This window comes from Protopterus annectens, chromosome 5.part0 (assembly GCF_019279795.1).
Source record: "Protopterus annectens isolate FY-2018-M chromosome 5.part0, PAN1.0, whole genome shotgun sequence".
NCBI classification, from domain to species: Eukaryota; Metazoa; Chordata; order Ceratodontiformes; family Protopteridae; genus Protopterus; species Protopterus annectens.
This window is the reverse complement of record NC_056735.1, coordinates 390,359,553-390,378,241: the sequence shown is the minus strand read 5'-3', so window position 1 is coordinate 390,378,241 and position 18,689 is coordinate 390,359,553. Positions and strand designations below refer to the sequence as shown.

Below are 18,689 nucleotides of genomic sequence, written 5' to 3'. Positions count from 1 at the left end.
AGGATTCTGATGCAGAGGATTCCATTCCCTCTGCTTCCCCACCAGAGGTTTTTTCTTTCGGTGAAACCCTGCATACTCAGCATTTCTGCTGGGAGTGGCAGGACTACCCAAAGTCCAAAAAGACACTGGGAATTTTTAAACTTGCCTCTGCATAGGCCTCTAGCTATCACTCCTGCTCTGGAAATTGTAGAGGTCTTCATGGAATCCAGTCTTACCTTGATACTTCACCAGCTCCCAGGAAACCTGACCGGTACAGAGTACCTGATTCTCAAATTCCTATTTAAGAATCCTACTGTGGATCCAGAGACAATTTCCCAGGAACCTAAAGGGATTAAGGCTACTACAGCTAAAAACCCTACCCCTTCAGACAGGGATTCTAGGGCTTTAGACAGATGGAGTAAGAAGGTATATACCACTGCTACTCTTGCCATCAGGGCTTTAAATTGCCAGTTTCACATGTTAAAGCATCAGCAAGATGATATGGAACTAAACAGAAAATAATTCCCAATTGTGCAGAACCTAAAACTTTACAAGACTTAATGCATTCTGCTAACCAAGTTGGAAAATATGCTTTGCAATGTGGTTTTGATCCCTTAGAAGCATCTTGCAGGGTTGCTGTCACTGGGTCTGTTCTTTAGAAGGCATGCTTGGCTGAAGGAGTAAATCTTGCCAGACCATGTCAAAGCAAAATTACTAGATGCTCCATTCCATGAAAATCTGTTTGGCACTAAAGCAGAAGTCCTCAAAGATGGAGGAAAAAGCTAAATCTATGCAAACTGTTCCTACAGGTACAGCCACCTAGATTCAGTAGACATTGGCCTTCTAAAAACTGGTCTTTTCCAGTCCCTCCCAGACCTTCAGTCCAAACCCAAGGGGCAGCAGACTACCAAGACTACAGTCTCAGGATATGTACTGATATAAACAATGGAGTGCTCCCACCTCAAACTGGGAGTAGCAAGCCACCATCCTATGGAAAAAGTTCAGAATGACTTGTCTCTTTCTTTCTTCCAAGCCTTGCCCAAGTACTTTGCACCCTTAAGAAAACTAGCCCTGCATGCAAAAACCTGGGGGTAAATTGCCCAGGATAGAGGGGGTCTTGAACATTGTATCCCAAGGATACAGATTCTGCTTCCACTCACTGCCAACCCCAAGCGGATGGCCAGACCTCCCCCAAACCAGTGGGCAGAGGCCCAAAAGCAAGTACTTTTTCTCAGTATCGAGGCTATTCACCCTGTCCCAGCAGAGGAAAGGGGACAAGGTTTTTACTCCAGCCTGTTTCTGGTACCCAGAAAAGAAAACAGAAAACTATTGGCGCTCTCCTGGAACTGCAACACCTTTCTGGTGGTTCCAAAATTCAAAATGCTTACTCCAACAGCTGCTTCCCATGCTAGTCGAGGACTCCTGGTTAACCACCCTGGAAGAAGCTTATCTGCACATTCCCATAAGGGAATGTGCAGGAAATGTCTACATTTCAGAGGCTCTATGCACCATCAGTTGTCTGCACTTCCCTTTGGCTTACCTACTGGGCCAGGGGCCCAGGGTATTCACAAAATGCCTAGCTCCAGCCATTGCATATTGCAGGCAGAGAAAAATTCAAATTTACCCATACTTGGACAATTGCCTGATTCAGGCGAACAGTCAGGAATTGCTACTTCAGCACCTGATATTTAGAGAGACTTCTAACTTCACTGGGTATACAATCAACCAAAAGAAATCTCATCTGGTACCCAGCCAAAAGATTGTATTCCTGGGAGCAAGCTTGAACACTTCCCAGATGGTGTTCCTCACTCCAGAAAAACAATTTGACCACTTCAGACCCAGCATCTGCAAGAAAAATGCTGCAAGCACTAGGGTTCATGGCCTCTTGCATTGTACTAATTCCATATGCAAGACTGCATATGAGGAAACTTCAGTGGTACTTGAAAGTCCCTGGTGTCAACATTCTCAGGATCTGAAAACAATGATTCCTATCATTCCTTGCCTAAGGACAGAGTTCCTTTGGTGGGCAGAGGCCTGCTACCACAACAAGGGACTCCCTTTCACTCCCTCCCCCCACCACAAACCTTAACAGACATCAGACTGCATGGGGGGCTCACATGGCAGGAAAATACATTCAAGGCAATTGGAGCCAAAAACAAATGCACCTGCATATCAATCAAAGAAACTTTAGCTGTACAGAATGCATGGACAGCCTTCAAATACCTTATTCTTCCAGGGAAACTATTGATGGAGACTACACCACAGTTGTGGTACATAAGCAGGGGGAACCCATTCCTAACCACTCTGCAGGTTAGCCAAGGCTCTGTGAAACGGCCTTGAGCAATCTAGTGCACCTGCAAGCTAAATTCCTGCCAGGCAAACTAAATTCACTGGCAGACTTGAGCAGAAAACTGATGGACCCACACGAGTGGGAACTGGAACTCAAATCATTCAAGCTTCTGATCCACAGGTGGGGGGGCACTAGAGGTACAGAACTATAAATTTAGTAAATATTGCACCTGTACTCCCCACAGCCAAGCATGGAAAGTGGATGCCCTGTTCTTTTACATGGGAAAACCTCTCTATCTATGCCTTTCCCTCTGCCACTCTTCTCGAAGGTTCTACTGAAGATCAGACGGGACAAGCAAAGGACAATCCTGATGCACCAGCCTGGCCACGCCAGCACTGGTACCCTCTTTCGCAGTCTTGACAGTGCCACCATGGCACCTGCCTCAGACCCCTTTCCTGCTGTCCCAGCAGGAGGGCCAGATTTTGCATCCTCTGCTGCAAACCCTGAACCTAGCAGCCTGGCTCATCCCCCCCCCCCCCCAAACACATCACCAGCAGCCCTCAGTAAACAGGTGCTGGATGTCCTTGAGGAAAGGAGGCCTAGTACTAGGAAATACTATTCAGAAAAGTGGAAAAGATATTGTTCTTGGAGACTGTCTCAGGGAGTGGACACAACTGTGCCTAACTTAACTCAAATACTAAATTACCTAACAGAACTGCTCCACAAAGGCCTGTCCTTCTCTTGAGTTAAGATTCATGCCTCTTCCATCTCTGCTCATTACAATACTGAGCCACCCCTCTTCTCACCCTCTGGTTAAACAGGTCCTGAGTGGAGCCAAAAATGTAAGACCCCCCTAGGAGAGCTCCCACTCCAGCCCGGGACCTTAACTTTGTACTGGAGAAGCTCACACTTCCTCCCTTTGAACCTGCAGCAGAGTTAATTCCTCTCCTGGAAAACAGCCTTACTTCTAGCAATCTCTTCAGCAAGAAGAGTGCCTGAATTGCAGGCCCTTATGGCCATGGAACCCATCTTCCATGCAGACAGGGTTTGTCAGGACTAACCAATTATGCCCAAGGTGGTATCTAGTGTGGCTTTAAACCAATCCATTCATTTGCAAACCTTTTTCCCTAATCCTAAGAATAAAGAGAGAAGGATCCTGCTCTCCCTGGATGTGCACAGGCAACTTAGGTTCTACCTGGACATGACAACCTTTCAGAAAATCTGACCAGCTGCTAGTCAGCTTTGCTACAGGGGCAGAGGGCAAGGCCATTTCAAAGCAAACAATTTCTAAATGGATAGCACACTGCATCCATTTCTGCTCCAAACACCATGGAAAACCTACCCCACAGGGGATCAGAACTCATTCCACTAGGGCTATCTCAACCTCTACAGCATTTCATAGGGGGTCCCTACCAGGGACATCCTGGAAGCTGCAACGTAGTTCTGTACACACCTTCAAGCATTGCTACTTGCCTATTTTTTTTTTTTCTAAATCCAGAGCTGGATTTGCCACAGCAGTCTTACAAAGCCTGCTAGCCAGCCCTAATGCTTGACTGCCTCTACCCTTCCCCAGCTTTGGGAATCAGTGCGACTGCAACAGTGAACCGCAAAGAACATAATACAGTTGTGTACACTCTACATAAATGTAGATGTTGGTGTATTCACTGTTGCAGTCCTGGTTACCCTCCTTCCAGCCCCCTGACTTTTCTCTATACTTTCTACCCATCTTTTTTGGCCATATCTTATAACAACGGTGTTTACTTTTGGGGGTGTTGCACACCATGTCATTGCTTCCTATTTTGGTGGCTTCTGACATCTGGGGCAAGAAATTATGTAATGGGGTCTGCTGCATGTTTTATACCCCTGACTACCTGACGTCATGGAAGAAGTGACAGCATCCGATGCAGAAGTCTCAATACTCTAGTATTCGGGCCGACTGAGGGCTAACTGCAGGCAGATGACACAAGTGTGACTGCAACAGTGAATACTCGAGCATCTACATTTATGGTAAGTGTACACAACTGTACTTTGCTGATATTCCTGTTTTATGTCCAAGGAACTCCTAGCTCTACTCGTGCTTTTTTTTTTTCCCAAGCTTTTGGAACATTGAAATTATCTGAATGAAATGGTCCCTTTCTGTTAGTATTTTCTCCATAGCCTGTTCATAGTGGAGACTGATCCTCCAGGGGGGAAATAAATTCTGAAGACTGAATGCAACACCTTGAATCTCACACCTGCCTCTTGACATTCTCTGCTTGCTGGGATAAATTTGCTTCCTGGTGTACAGGGAACCCCCCACAAATGCGCAAGTATAAAGTTTAAATATGCCACAGTTTTGTCAGGATCAACTTTCTGCTGGTGTAATTACATCTTTACTAATACTGGTCTAATCTGCTTGCTCATTGCCAGATTTGGAGCATATACACTGCCATTTCAATTAACAAATCAAGCTGAGGAATACCAGTCCAGTTGCTTATTTGCTTTCTTAAAAATTGACTGTTCCTTCTAGTTTATCTGGTACAATAGAAAACATCAGGCCTTCCTGCATGCATGCTTTGTTCTGTAGCACTACCATTTTTAAAATTGCTGTTGATTTCACTTTTAAACAGTTTTGAGCACATTTGATTTTTTTTTCCCTCCTAAATTACTAGAAGCCTTGTCTTGAACCAAAGCTGAAGTGTAAACTTTTTGCTGAGCAGCTGGAGCATTCTTTACAGATGAGTTTGTTCTCCACCTTTTTAAAGTTGATTTTCTTTCAGACCATTTCTGCTTTCTTGCAAAGTTACTGGCCCCTATCTTTCTCCCTGGGATAGTTGAAATTAAGTTTGTCACTGTGCAGCCATCTTGGATGTCAATCTGCCATATTGTTAAGGTAGTGGTACAGTAATCATCCCTGGAGTGACTAGTTACCTGGATAAGTTAAAATGTTTTTCCGATTTGTCAAAGCTTTGTCTGCTATTCATTGTGGTTCTTTGATAGTTTTATTTTTGCAGTCGAATCTTTCAAAGTATTTCAAAGTATTCTTTCAAAGCAGAGAATTGTTAACCGATGTCAGTTAACAATTGCATTTCTTGTGGGAAGCAAATACCTCATAAGGACTAAGGTGAGCTAATTACTTTTGCAGTAGCTGTTTGTTTCGTAGACCACTGTGTTGAACAATTTGCAAGAGCTGCAGAATTATCTGCTTATCAGGTTATGCAGTAACAGTTTCCCAGCTTTGTCTGAATAGTTCTGAAGGTTACTCCTAGTGCAAAGCGGTGGTGACCACCAACAATTTGCCCGCTGAATTATGTAGATGTTAGTGTTACCCTGCTGCAGTCATCACACTTGGGTTATCCTGCTATCAGGCGGGCCCACAGTCTGCCTGAGTTCCAAAGTCTTGGTCCGGTGTCTGTTGCTGTCGCTTCTTCCCTGATGTCGGAGCGCCAGGGGTATGAGGCATCAGATGCCATTTTCTTCAGTCTTTCTTGCTGCGCGGTGCCCAAAGCAGAAGCAGTTTGCAAGTGCCGGTTGGCCGACACCTGAGATTTTCGATTTCGAATTTCAGTCTGAAGTCTTCAATAAAGCCAAGTAGCACCCCGTTGGGGAACCTTTTCTTACCTCAGTCCGATGTCAGTTAACAATTGCATTTCTTGTGGGAAGCAAATGCCTCATAAGGACTTCCATTCCTATTGTATTCCTTGCCTAGGCCCAGAGCACGACGTCACAGGTTGTCGGTTTTGTGCTAGGTTTAATAAACGAACTATCAAACGCCGTTTTGAATTTGCACGCCATTACTTTGGTAGGAAATTTAATGTCATGCAGTCGGGGCAGCCGACTACCGGCATGCGTAAAAAACGCAAGGATAAGGACAGGCAGCCTAGGAACAAGCCAGACTCTAGGCCTCTGCTGGGCCTGTCGCCGGTTCTCCGGTTTTCAGTAAGGTGCCTACGCAGCCCCTGACAACCGCAGAACTGGAACCCCAGACAGCTGTGGATTCTCAAGCAGAGTCTACTAGGCTGACACAGCCATCTTCATTAGGCCCTTCCGACACCTGAGCAGAAGTAGACCCCGGCGCAGTGGGAAACCCCTTCGGTTGCAGAAGGTGTCTTCAGACAGATTACACTAACCATTAAATCTTATGCTAAGCTTAAAACTCCTTTCAAACCAAAGAAGACTGTACATCAGTCTACAGTTAAAGGCCCCATGCCTAAGAAACAGATGCTTAAGATGGCTGAAGATTTGATTACCCTAATCAGGGGTTCCCATCCCCCTCCTGATAAGACCAAGACAAGAGGAGGATTATGCTTCCTCTGACCAGGTTTCAATTTCCTCAGATTCTTCTGAGGAACAGGATTACACTTTTCCACCTTATGAAGACTCTGATGCTGAAGACTCTATTCCCTCAGCATCTCCCCCTGAAGACTCCTCCTTTGGGGAAACTTTACATACAACGAGGGAACATTTCCACTGGGAAGGCCAGGACTACTCTGATTCTATAAAAAGGCTCAGAGTTCCTTTTACTACCCCAGCACAGACCACTTGCTATCCCTCCAGTTTTGGATATTGTGGATGATGTTTACTTGGAGTCTAGTCTAAATCCAGACTCTCTACCTCCTGCTCCAGCCAAACGAGACTGATACTACAGAGTACCTGACTCGCACAAATTCCTTTATAAAAGTCCTGTGGCTGACCCAGAAACAATTTCCTAGGGTCCTAAGGGGCTGACCCAGAAACAATTTCCTAGGGTCCTAAGGGAGCTAAAGCTTCTATAGCTAAAAATCCTGTGCTCTCTGAAAGGGATTCCAGAGCCCTAGATAGATGGGGAAGGAAAATATACACCTCAGCAACTCTGGCTATGAGAGCATTAAATTGTCAGTTTCACATGCTGGAATATCAGCAATTCCTAATGTCTCAATTAAAACAAATGAGCGCACACTGAACAGTCTGAATTCAAGGAAATGCAGGATCTGTTGCATTCAGCTGAACAGGTGGGCAAACGTACTTTACAATGTGGATTTGATTCATTGGAAGCTTCCTGTAGAGCAGCTGCTACTGGCTGTCATACGTAGACATGTGTTAAAAGAACAAACCCTTCCTGATCATGTTAAAGCAAAATTATTGGATGCACATTTACAGCAGGATGTATTTGGTGTAAAAGCAGACGAGGTTTTAAAGAAAATGGAGGATAAGGCAAAATCTATGCAGATGGTCAAGGATTTTTTGCAGGTACAGCCCCCTTGTTTCAGCAGAAATTGGCCAACGAAAAACTGGTCCTTTCCAGCTTCTGACAGATCAGAGAGGCAAATGGACGCCCAAGGGGCAGAGATCAGTCACAAGGCCCTTGCAAACCTCGCCAATGGGGTACTGCTACCCAGAAAGGAGGAGAAGACAGGCCCCAGGCTAGCAGAAGACAAACACGACGACTCAGTCCTCTAACTACCAAGCAAATCTCTCCTGACAGCTCCCTTGGGAGGAAAATTTAGCATTTTTTTGCAAACGACTGGCACATCATAAAAGACAAATGGGTTCTAGACATTGTCTCAAGGATACAGATTCCACTTTCATACCTTACCAAGGATAAAAGGAATGCCAAACCTGCCACCAAATCAATGGGCAGAGGCACAAAAACAAATTACAGCTCTCATGGACATGAGAGCCATTCAACAGGTACCTACACAGGAGCAAGGACAAGGATTTTACTCAAGACTTTATAGTCCCAAGAAAGGACAAAGCATGGAGACCCATTCTGGATCTTTCAATTCTGAACACCTATCTGCAAGTACCAAAATTAAAGATGCTAAGACTACAGCTTCTTCCCATGCTGGGCAAGAATGCTTGGCTAGTAATGTTGTACCTCAAGGAGGCATACCTGCATGTCCCTATCGGACAAAATTGCAGAAGATACCTCTGCTTCATTGCAGGTTCAACGCATTATCAATTCTCTGCACTGCCCTTTGGCTTATCTACTGCGCCCAGGGTCTTCACAAAATGCCTGGCACCAGTAATTGCATACTGCAAACAAAGAATTCAAATATACCCATACCTGGACGACTGCCTTATTCAAGCAGAAAGCAAGGACATTCTTATCTGGCATTTGTCAAACACCTAAGTTGCCTAGGGTACCCAGTAAACTAAAAATCAAAACTAGTGCCCTCACAAAACTTAATATTCCTGGGTGCTAGCTTGAATACAATGGCCCAGATGGCTTATCCTCATGCCAGACTAGAAACAGCTGACTCAATATTTCAAAATAATGGCAACAAAGACCCAACTCCCTGCAAGAAAAATTCTGCAAGCCTTGGGATTCATGGCATCTTGCATACTACTAATACCATTTGCAAAACTGCATTTGAGGAAATTACAATGGTACCTGAAAGGCGTATGGACTCAGCGCAGCCACAGCTTGGAAACGATGATACCACTCATTCCCTGCCTTCAACAGGAGTTTCTATGGTGGGCATAGGCATGTCACCTCAAGGGTCAGCCTTTCACCTTACCCACAGCTAGGCAAACTATGACAACAGATGCATCGGACTATGCCTGGGGAGCACACATGGCAGGACAGTGCATTCAGGGCAAATGGACTACAGATCAGAGGCATCTGCATATCGATCAAAAAATGCTAGCAGTACAGAATGCCCCAACAGCTTTCAAGAATCTTACACCCAGGACAACTAATAGACTGACAATACCACAGTAATGTGGTACATAAACAAGCAAGGGGGCACACATTCCTACCCTCTGCAGGCAAGCAATGACCTTGTGGAACACTGCACTGTCTTGCCAGGTTCAGTTACAAGCACAATTCCTGCCAAGAAAGAAAAACACATTGGCAGACCTAAGCAGAAACATCATGGATCCACACTAGTGGAAACTAGATCTACAAGTATTTGCAATGATGGCTCAAAAATGGGGACACCCAGACATATATCTGTTTGCAAGCCCCCAAAACTACCAACTTCAAAAATTTTGCACAAGTACATTCCATCCACAAGCTTGGAAAGTGGACGCCCTCTCATTCAGTTGGAAAACATTAAGTGTGTGCCTTTCCTCCACTGCCTCTTCTAGCAAAGGTACTGCTGAAAGTCAGATTGGAGAGGCCACAAATGATGCTCATTGCACCAGACTGGCCACGCCAGCATTGCTATCCAATTCTAAGTAACATGTCCCATCATGGATTTTACCACAGATTCCTCACCTGCTCACCCAGCGATCAGATTCTACCTGGTCACGCCAGCATTGGCATCCAATTCTAAGTAACATGTCCCATCATGGATTTTACCACAGATTCCTCACCTGCTCACCCAGCGATCAGATTCTACACAGCCAGCTCAAGACTTTAAACCTGGCTGCATGGCAAATTACCTAAACAACCAGCCAACACCTCTATCCAAAGCAGTTATGGATGTCATTTTAGAGGCCAGGAGGCCCAGCACCAGGAAAACCTATTCAGACAAATGGAGAAGATTTTGTGCCTGGAACCAGGCTAAAGGCCAAAATCCCCTTGATCCAAACATTCCTCAGATTCTACAATATGTAACTGAGATGTTGCACAAAGGTCTTTCATTTTCATCTATTAAGACCCACACCTCAGCAGTTTCAGCTCATTACAACACTGATCCTCCTCTATTCTCACATCTATTCTCACATCCACTCCTAAGACAGTACCTCAGAGGGGCTAAGAACAAAAGACCGCCAAGGAGAGCACCAACACCTACTTGGGATCTCCACTTTGTTCTGGAAAAGCTTACACTGCCACCCTTTGAACCCTTTGAACCAGCTTTTTTTAGTTGATTTAAAATTTCTTTCATGGAAACTGCCCTGCTACTTGCAATAACCTCAGCTAGAAGAGTCTGAGCTGCAGTCACTAATGGCAGTGGAGCCTTTCCTCCTTTTTCATCAAGACAGAGTCTCTCTATGAACTAACATCCTTTATGCCAAAGGTGGTATCCAGGGTGGCCCTAAACCAAACCATTTGCCCACCTTTTTCCCCAAATCCCCAAGAACAAAGGAGACTCCTGCACTCTTTGGACATTCACAGGCAATTATGTTACTACTTGGATAAAACTAAGGCTTTCAGAAATTCTGACCAGCTCTTTGTAGCCTATGCTACAGGATCACAAGGAAAAGCCATCTCACAACAGACCATTTCTAAATGGATAGGGCATTGCATACGTTTCTGCTACATCATGGGAAAACTGTACCTGCTAACATTGGGTCCCACTCCACCAAGGCTACAGCTACATCAGCAGCCTTCCTCAGGGGAGTGCCAACCAAGGATATTCTGGAAGCTGCAACTTGGGAGTTCAGTGCACACCTTCACCAAACACCATCACTTACCTCTATATTCTAAGACTACAGCTGGTTTTGCCACTGCAGTTTTGCAGGGCCTACTAGGTCCTTCTAACCCTGTTTAACTCCACCTCCCATCCTTAGCTTTGGGATTCAACCCAAGTGTGATGACTGCAGCAGGGTAACACTATGAACATAGTGCAGTTTTGCACCTACCATAAATGTAGATGTTGTGTTCACCCTGCTGCAGTCCAGGTTACCCTCCCTCCATCCCCTCTGAACTAGCTGAACTTATCTATACCACTCTATCCTATTCAACCTCTGTGGTGTATTTGCTTATTATTTTGCCTACCTATCATCTGGGGCAAGAAAAACTGAAGAAAATGGTGTTGGATGCCTCTTGTATACCCCTGGTGCTCTGACATCAGGGAAGAAGCGACAGCAACAGACGCCGGACCAAGACTTGGGTTATCCTGCCGTCAGGCGGTCCCCGCAGTCAGCCTGAGTTCCAAAGTGTGGTGACTGCAGCAGGGTGAACACTAACATCTACATTTATGGTAGGTACAAAACTGTACTTTAACATTTTTGTATTCGTGGGGCAATTTGCTTGTGTAGTATTGAATGCCTTGGCAAAGTCAGATCTCCTGTAGAAATGCAAAGATTTAAAGGGAAGCATCTCCAGTAAATGCATGATTCACTACCCAGCAACAGTAGCTCCCCTAACATTTGATAAAGTTGCATTATGACCCTATCCAAGGTGTGGTCACAGTTCTGGGTCCGGATCCAGTTTGACCAGTATGTTTTGAGTTGGTACAACAACCTATTGGTGTTTAAGGATGTGCCTATTTAAGTTTACTTCTGTGGAGGTTTTTTAGACCTTTATAGGTCGCATGGAATCAGTTGCATGTAGCAGTTGTAACATCTGTTATTTAATGGTGATCTCCCACATCTCTTGCCCAGACTTGTCTGCGTTTTGCAAAGTTTTAAAGCAAATATGCTTACTGAAACAGAATTTTGCATGATGGCAATGAAAAATATATTTAAGATGCATCTTGCATTTAATGCATATTGTCAAATTTAAATGATGGGGTCTGCATTAGGTTTAACTTGCTTCCATAATTTCCAGTGACTAAGGGTGAGGATTTTATGAATTTTTTCACTTTTTACATACCATTGAAGGTCTACACTTTTAAACTTAAAGTGTACTAGGTTAGTGTATAATTAAAATGTTGCCGTTATTCTGAGGTTGTGGTGCTCCGGGTTGTGGTCAGAGTGGTGCTCCGGGTTGTGGTCAGAGTGGTGCTCCGGGTTGTGGTGTCAGTGGTGCTCCGGGTTGTGGTGTCAGTGGTGCTCTGGGTTGTGGTGTCAGTGGTGCTCTGGGTTGTGGTGTCAGTGGTGCTCCGGGTTGTGGCCAGTTCCTCAAAATGAACTGATCACCAATCCTGAGTATTCAGGATAGCCTCTTGCTCTGAAGTTGTGCATTGGCAGTGAGTCAGATTTATTCTCTAATGCTTTATCAAACTGCCTGAGCTGTTCTAGCCTACATTACATGCCATTTTGTTTTGGATCCAGATGGTTACCTCCCGATTTGAGGATTTTGCTCTATACCCCTCCCACAAGAATGACTCTTGACACCTGACTAGCTTAAGTTTGTAGGATGATTGCTAAGACCTATAGGAAGATCTTTGCCATTAAAGATGATCAAAACAGTGACAAATGTTTGTATGCATTTTTGTATAGTTGGTGTTGCTGTATTGTTTCAAAAATGCTAGTTTAAACCTTCCAAACGAGTCTAAACCTGCCATATTTATGCTATTAATATGGCAGGATGATGTGATCTGGGGTCCCAATCTAGTTACTTTACATAGTATTGGTATTAGTAAATTTGAAGCAATTAACATGAGTGAATGTGAAGCAATTGTATACATGTTCTTGCTTATACAGTCTCTTGCTGCTTTTCTACCAGGGCCTCTGCTAAAGTTTTTTCAGTGAAGTCTCCATTTCCCAGGTGACGAGCAATAAATATGCACTTCCTCACTGTGGTGTAGAATTTGTGGGTTAATGTGCATTTTATACACTAAAGTGTTGGGTAAAACTGTGTTCAGTTAACAGAGAAAGGTGCTTCCCCTTGCCCATACATAGTCATGTACAACTCTTCCTCACCACTTTAGTGCTGCACCCAAATTAACTGCACCCACGTGCACACACATTTGTGTGCTGAAGTTTTTTGGTAAATTCAGTTGCTGTGGTCAAAATTAGTTAAATTGCATTGGTTCAACTGATTTTAGTAATCCTTTTTGTTTCATTTGCTGAATTAGTATATTAAATTTCTGGAGGTGTGGGGGCAGAGCCCCCACCATAAAAGCAAAGCTTCTGTTTATTTTAGGTGGTTGATACCAGAGTGGTGGTCATTTCTGGGTTCCAGCTCTAATGCTGCCGGATTAGCATATGTGAGTAACTGTAAATTACACTAATCTGGCAGTTTTTAGAGCTGGAGCCCAGAATAACATAACTGTTCCTTGCCCTCCTATGAATATTAATGCAATAAACACACAGCTTACTACTTGGTCTTCTGAGTTTGAAAGGCATAATTTAATAAAGGCTTCAAAATGCACTTCACACAGGTGCTTGCACGCATAAAGATGCATGCAAACCTTTCAAACAAAAAGCCCGTTTTGCTCCCTTAAACATAATCTTTAAGGTTTATCCTAGAGAAAATGGAGGCTTTGCCTAAAGGTTTGCATCACGTAGTAGCGAGTGCTTACGTTTATTCAAATCTGGATAATGTGTTCCTTCACCTTGTGGAGTTTGTAAACAGCCATGGCTTCTAATAATGTGTGCAGTTTGTTTGAAATCAGTTTCAAGTTTCTTGGCAAAGGTTTATATGTGATGCATCTTGAATTTACTATGTATGAGCATGTTGGACAGATTTGTCATCTGCACCTTTAGCCAGCCATAGCTCTTACTTGTCTAGTAGGAGTTTTTCTGTAAGCTTAACCCATCAACAGGGCCTGTTTTGTTTGGTGTACGTTGCTACATGTTTAGTTTTATATAGCCCTTATCTTTGCATTGCTTCAAAGTACTGAGGTATGATGCAAGCAGCTTAAGCTAGTCCTAAATTCATTTAGGCTGGTTTTAATGTAGTCAGGTTGTAAAACCTCTTGTACACAGTGCACATTTAATTTGATTAACTTGCTAAGCTGTGCTTGTGTAGAATGAACAACCAGTGTTTGTAGAATGAACAACCAGTGTTTGAATGAAAATGAGTTATTTGGCTTAATTTGACAACCCAACTTTTTTCCTTTCCAGGAGTTGTTTGGTCAAGGTATTCTTTGGTAATCATTCCCAAGAACTGGAATCTCTTTGCTGTAAACTTTTTTCTTGGATGTGCAGGAGGCTCCCAGCTATACAGAATATGGAGGTATAGTATGTATATTCATGCTTGTATTTACCACTTTTTTGGGTTGTAAGGTGTTTAAACAGAAGCACCATTTGTGGCTTTATGCAGGCAGCTTCAGATTCTTTAGGGGGTTCAAATGCAAATAATGTAGAGGAACCAGTGCTTTGGCATTGAGAGAAACCCCTGACTGTGGCCCAAGTGATAGGAGTTTAGAGGCTCTGGTGTCAAAGGTGTTTGCAGGAAAATTATGAATGTGGCTTTTCTGGGAGGAGGGAATGCACTTAACTTCCCTAGCAGAGGCTAGAGAAGAGCAGTGGAAGCATTTTCCAAAGGTGGAGTGGTGAGGGATATTGAATCGCAGCAGTAGGATGATATGCCAGCACATCCCATTTGTATAGCTGTCCCTGAACATTACAGGTTAGGGCAAAAACTCCCCTTTTTAGCAATATGATTGTCTGGAGTCTCCTTCCTGCTCCTAGAGTTACTCTAACCTATGCTCAGGGTCAGCAGATTGCCCAGTAGACACTGTAAAACAGATTGTGGTGGCAGCTGATGCCCAGCTGTGAGGAGACAAAAATGCAAAATAAAAGTAAAGCAGAAGACAAATTTGGACTGCTGAGGGCCAGATAAATCCTATGATACATTTCCAAGGCATGTGCAATTCTACACCATATTGACAATTTTAAAGATCAAACAAAAAATATGCATCGTGCAATGTTTGGCAGAAAGTTTACTTGCAAATATGTAATTTCTGTTGACAGTGCTGTTCATTTCAAATTGTGCTGACTTGTTTGCTGGAATACTGCTATTCTGTGTTGCCCATATTTCTTGACGGTTCAACTTCAGCCTGAAGAAGCTGGGAATTTTCCAGGAATAATGTTTTCTTGATTACTGCTTTTAATGCCTACATGTCTAGCAACAGTGACTCCACAAGGTCTTAAATGTTTAATTTTGCCTAGTGAAAATTTTATTGCAGTATCTATGAAAATTACTGTACAAGTGTGCAGATTTGAAAATCACTGTGTAAAATTTAACTGTAGAAGTCTGGAAGCCAACTCATTCTGCTTATGAATGATCCCACAAAAGGTCAAACAATTACACTTTTAAATGTGCTGAAAACAAGAAAACCTACTCCAAATTCTTTCTCGTTTCAGAAAGATGGTCTGCATTTTGTAAGACTGAGGTTCAAGAATGAGAATTACCGGATTTCTCTCAAAGCTCCATTTGCACATTGTATAGAGGCCTGTCTTCTGTATTGCAGACTTTCCTTTTTCCACCAAATAGGTGGACCCTTGGCCACAACTCCGGCATGGTGCAGAAGTTTGAAAACTTATGTACAGCTGATCCTTGGAACATGCACCTGAAGGCACCCTTGTTTAGTGAAACATGAGTGGTCTATTTACAAGTATACAAATTTGATTATCTAGGTGGAGTCTTTAATTATGGTTTTACTGCAGTAATGCATAGGCTGGTATTGTGCTACGGAGGGAGAGCTTCATGCCTCAACTGTACAGGTTTTTGCATAATGTCCAGATTTTTTTCCTTAATCTATTTTTCATAAAATTGTTTCTGGCAAATTAGTGGTAAATGAAAGAATGAAGGTAGAACAAGTTTTGCATTAGCATTAATTTTCTGAAGGGTGTGAAGCCTGAAACTCAAACATTTGTCATTTTCTATCACCTTTCCACGTTTATAAGAGTGATATTTAAAAATGTCCCTATCTTTGGATCTTTGTCCCAGTTTTATTTATGGCTTTGTCCACATTTCTTGCTCTGAGGTTGAAAGGTATGGAGAAGCTACTTTGGTTTTTGACAAATGCAGTAGCAGGTTTTCTAGGTAATTTTTTTTCCTCAGAATTAAGTGTAGCCTTTTTTTCTAAGGTTTTTGGAAGTGATTGTTCTAGTTTAAAAACAAAGTCAACAGTGATGCTAATCACATTAAGGTCCAGTATAGTAATTGATAATTCCAGGAACACGTAACAATAAAACGTCTAATTTTAAGTGACAAAAGCACTTTACCATTCTTAGTGTATTTTGTAGTTACTACGTGCTCCATTACCATTCTGGACCTTATTGGGATTAGCATCACTGCATTGGCTTTCTGTTTTTGGGTGTGCTGTTGCCTTTGTGCATGCTGGTTCTAGTTAAAATTTATCCTTTGCAGTGATGAGGACGAGTAAATGTCTTATTTTTCTCTGTGGAAGTTTTTACTAATTGTGAAAAGTGAATGGGAAAATCTGCAGGTAAAAGTTTAAGCTATGTAGTGTTGCTCACTTCTGGAGAATAGTTTTTTTTATAATGGTTTGATGTTTTGTGGCAATTAAGCACTGGGATTACATGCCCCAGATAGGGAATTTACACCTCCATCACAATGACATGCAGAGGCTGAGGAGTAGGGTATCGCACTATTAAAAGAATTGCTTTCCCCCTTATCTGCCGTCATATCAAGCATTTTTTTTTTAACTTCTGCAGATTGTGGTCTGGAGGTAACTAAAGTACTCCTGTTACTAAGCAGTTTCTCTGGATTTATGGCGAAGCTTTAAGGTAGTACCATGGAACTTTTTTTTGTGGCAAGTGCTAGATGTTTAGTTGACTGCATATTTGTCCTTTAGTATTTTTGGCTAGGCTGAAGGTGGACCAACTCTGTAGGCAGTAATGTCCTCTTCATATAACTAGATACAAAATTGGGGTATACTGTTGTAACAAAGGAACCAATGCCTATGGTGCTTCTGACTCCCTAATTAGCAGCATTGAGTGTAAAGGTAAGGTAGAAAGTTGCTCAGCTAGGATAAAAGTGTATGTGGTTCACTTGCAAAGGCTTAAATAATTAAGCCAGCCTCTCACCATGGAAAAACTTCAGGCACTAGGTGGATTGCAATGAATGTTATCAACCACTCTATCTTTGGCACTTCTGTTTGAGCAGAGACAATGGCCTGAAGTCCTGAGATACAGAGGGAGACTGCTTTGGGATGGAAATTATCTGGGATATTTTTAAATGTGAAGTCTCCCAGTGGCTGGAGGTTTTGTGCAAGGAATATGGTTAGTGGACAGGCAGCAATACAAAAAGGGGCGAATACCGAATTTTTTGATTTTCAGTTACTTCACTGTTGAGGATTAACTGAAAGAATGAGTGGGTGAAACTGTCACATTCATCACAAAGTTCAATGCAGCCCTCTCTTTGCAAAGTATTGCTCTTGGCTGATGCTGTGGACAACTGCTGCAGAGTATTAAGTCTTGTATTAACTTCAGTATGAGCCCAGTTTTTAAACTTTTTGTTCTGGGCATCTTTAAATTTGGCTAGTTGTATCCGCTAAATTACCCCACAGCTGTCCATTAAAATGGAAGAACTATCTAGGAAGTTCGTGCTTCTTATTGGCATGGCTTACTTGTACCCAAAACGTTAGCAGATTGCTAGGAAGGAAAACAGGTTGCCAAGTGTGTGATAATGGTGCACACTACCCACAGAAGTACTTTCAGCTGTGCTGTGAAAGGTGAACGTGGGATACTTGTGACCACAAGAAAGCCATTACTATTCTTAACCTATTCATGCTGATCGTAGAATGGCAAGTGATATCCAAAGTGGCCTGTGTGTGTGTGTGTGGGGGGGGGGGGGGGGTCTGTCTGGATAAAAAGGGCTTTGTGTAATTTTTATTGCTATAGCTTGGAGGGGGTGCTGTATTGTGTCCTGCAGGCATGTGGCCATTTGATTAACTTTAATTTCAACCAAACATTAGTGGTGTATATACAACATAGCTAACATTTGGGGCTGCAAGTATGAAAATGGTAATGCATAGATGCAAGGCAGTTTAGAGCACTTCTTGGCAAGCTATATTAAAAGTTGAAATTTATTACTGAAGCTCTGCTTTTTACTTCAGTCTCCATAATGTTCTCAGCAAGCGGCTCTTGGCTTAAGGCAAGCTGTGTATGAAGGTAGTAAACACTTATGGAAAGCTCATTCTTTTTATTTTGTGTTTGTTTACTGGGATGGTCCAGCTGGGCTTAGCTTGAACCCCTTTTCAGCAGAGGCTTGGAGAGAGTTCAAATTTAAAAAGTTTTTCTTTAAACTTTGAAAATTATCTACAGTAAGGTTATGCAGGAGTATGCAAATTGTGGTGTGTATGCATCACATACAAGATCAAGATATCTATAGAGAAAAACAGAACAGTGAGTTTAATTTATGGGACTACATTACTCTTACTCTTAGGTTCTTGGTGTAGACAAATTATCTTAAAGAATTAGTTCTAGGAGGAGAGATTACATTAGGAAGACTAATATGATATAGTTGAGAGTATGAGGAAAATGTAACAAGAAAATTAAAGGAGCATAGTCCAGATTATTCTGGAGATTATAAAATATTGTGGCAGTCAGCCTGATGAGATGAAGTAACAGATCCTCTGACCTTTTGTGTGTGTTTTTTTTTCTCTTTGTGCAAGTGCTAGAGAAGAGGGAGTTTCGTTTTTTAAATTTTTAGTTGCAGGGAGTCCCCTGCGGAATTACAAGATTTCTTGTCAGTTTTTATTTTGTTTTTTTTCAAGGAATAGTTTTGATTTTTACACTTTACAGTGGTCTGCCTTGTGCAAGATTGTGTACAGTAACCAGCTGCAATTAAGTGTAGGAAGTCCTGTCAATAGTTCCCAGAGTGCTATACATTGATGTGACCGGTAGTGGTGATGTGGCAAATCTAGTGGTTTTCTTGTAACATTGGTTAGCAGTGTTTGCAGATTAATGAAATTGTGAAAGCATACAG

At 42.6% G+C, this 18,689-nt stretch overlaps 1 protein-coding gene across 1 annotated transcript in view; it reads left to right on the top strand.

The window, feature by feature from the left end:
* Positions 1 to 18,689, top strand: part of LOC122802655 (mitochondrial pyruvate carrier 2-like) — a 222,908-nt gene that overhangs the window by 171,583 nt on the left and 32,636 nt on the right. Inside the window, exon 4 of the mRNA XM_044072361.1 lies at positions 13,853 to 13,964. Coding sequence (XP_043928296.1) covers positions 13,853 to 13,964 — 112 coding nt within the window. The remainder of the gene's footprint in view (positions 1 to 13,852; positions 13,965 to 18,689) is intronic.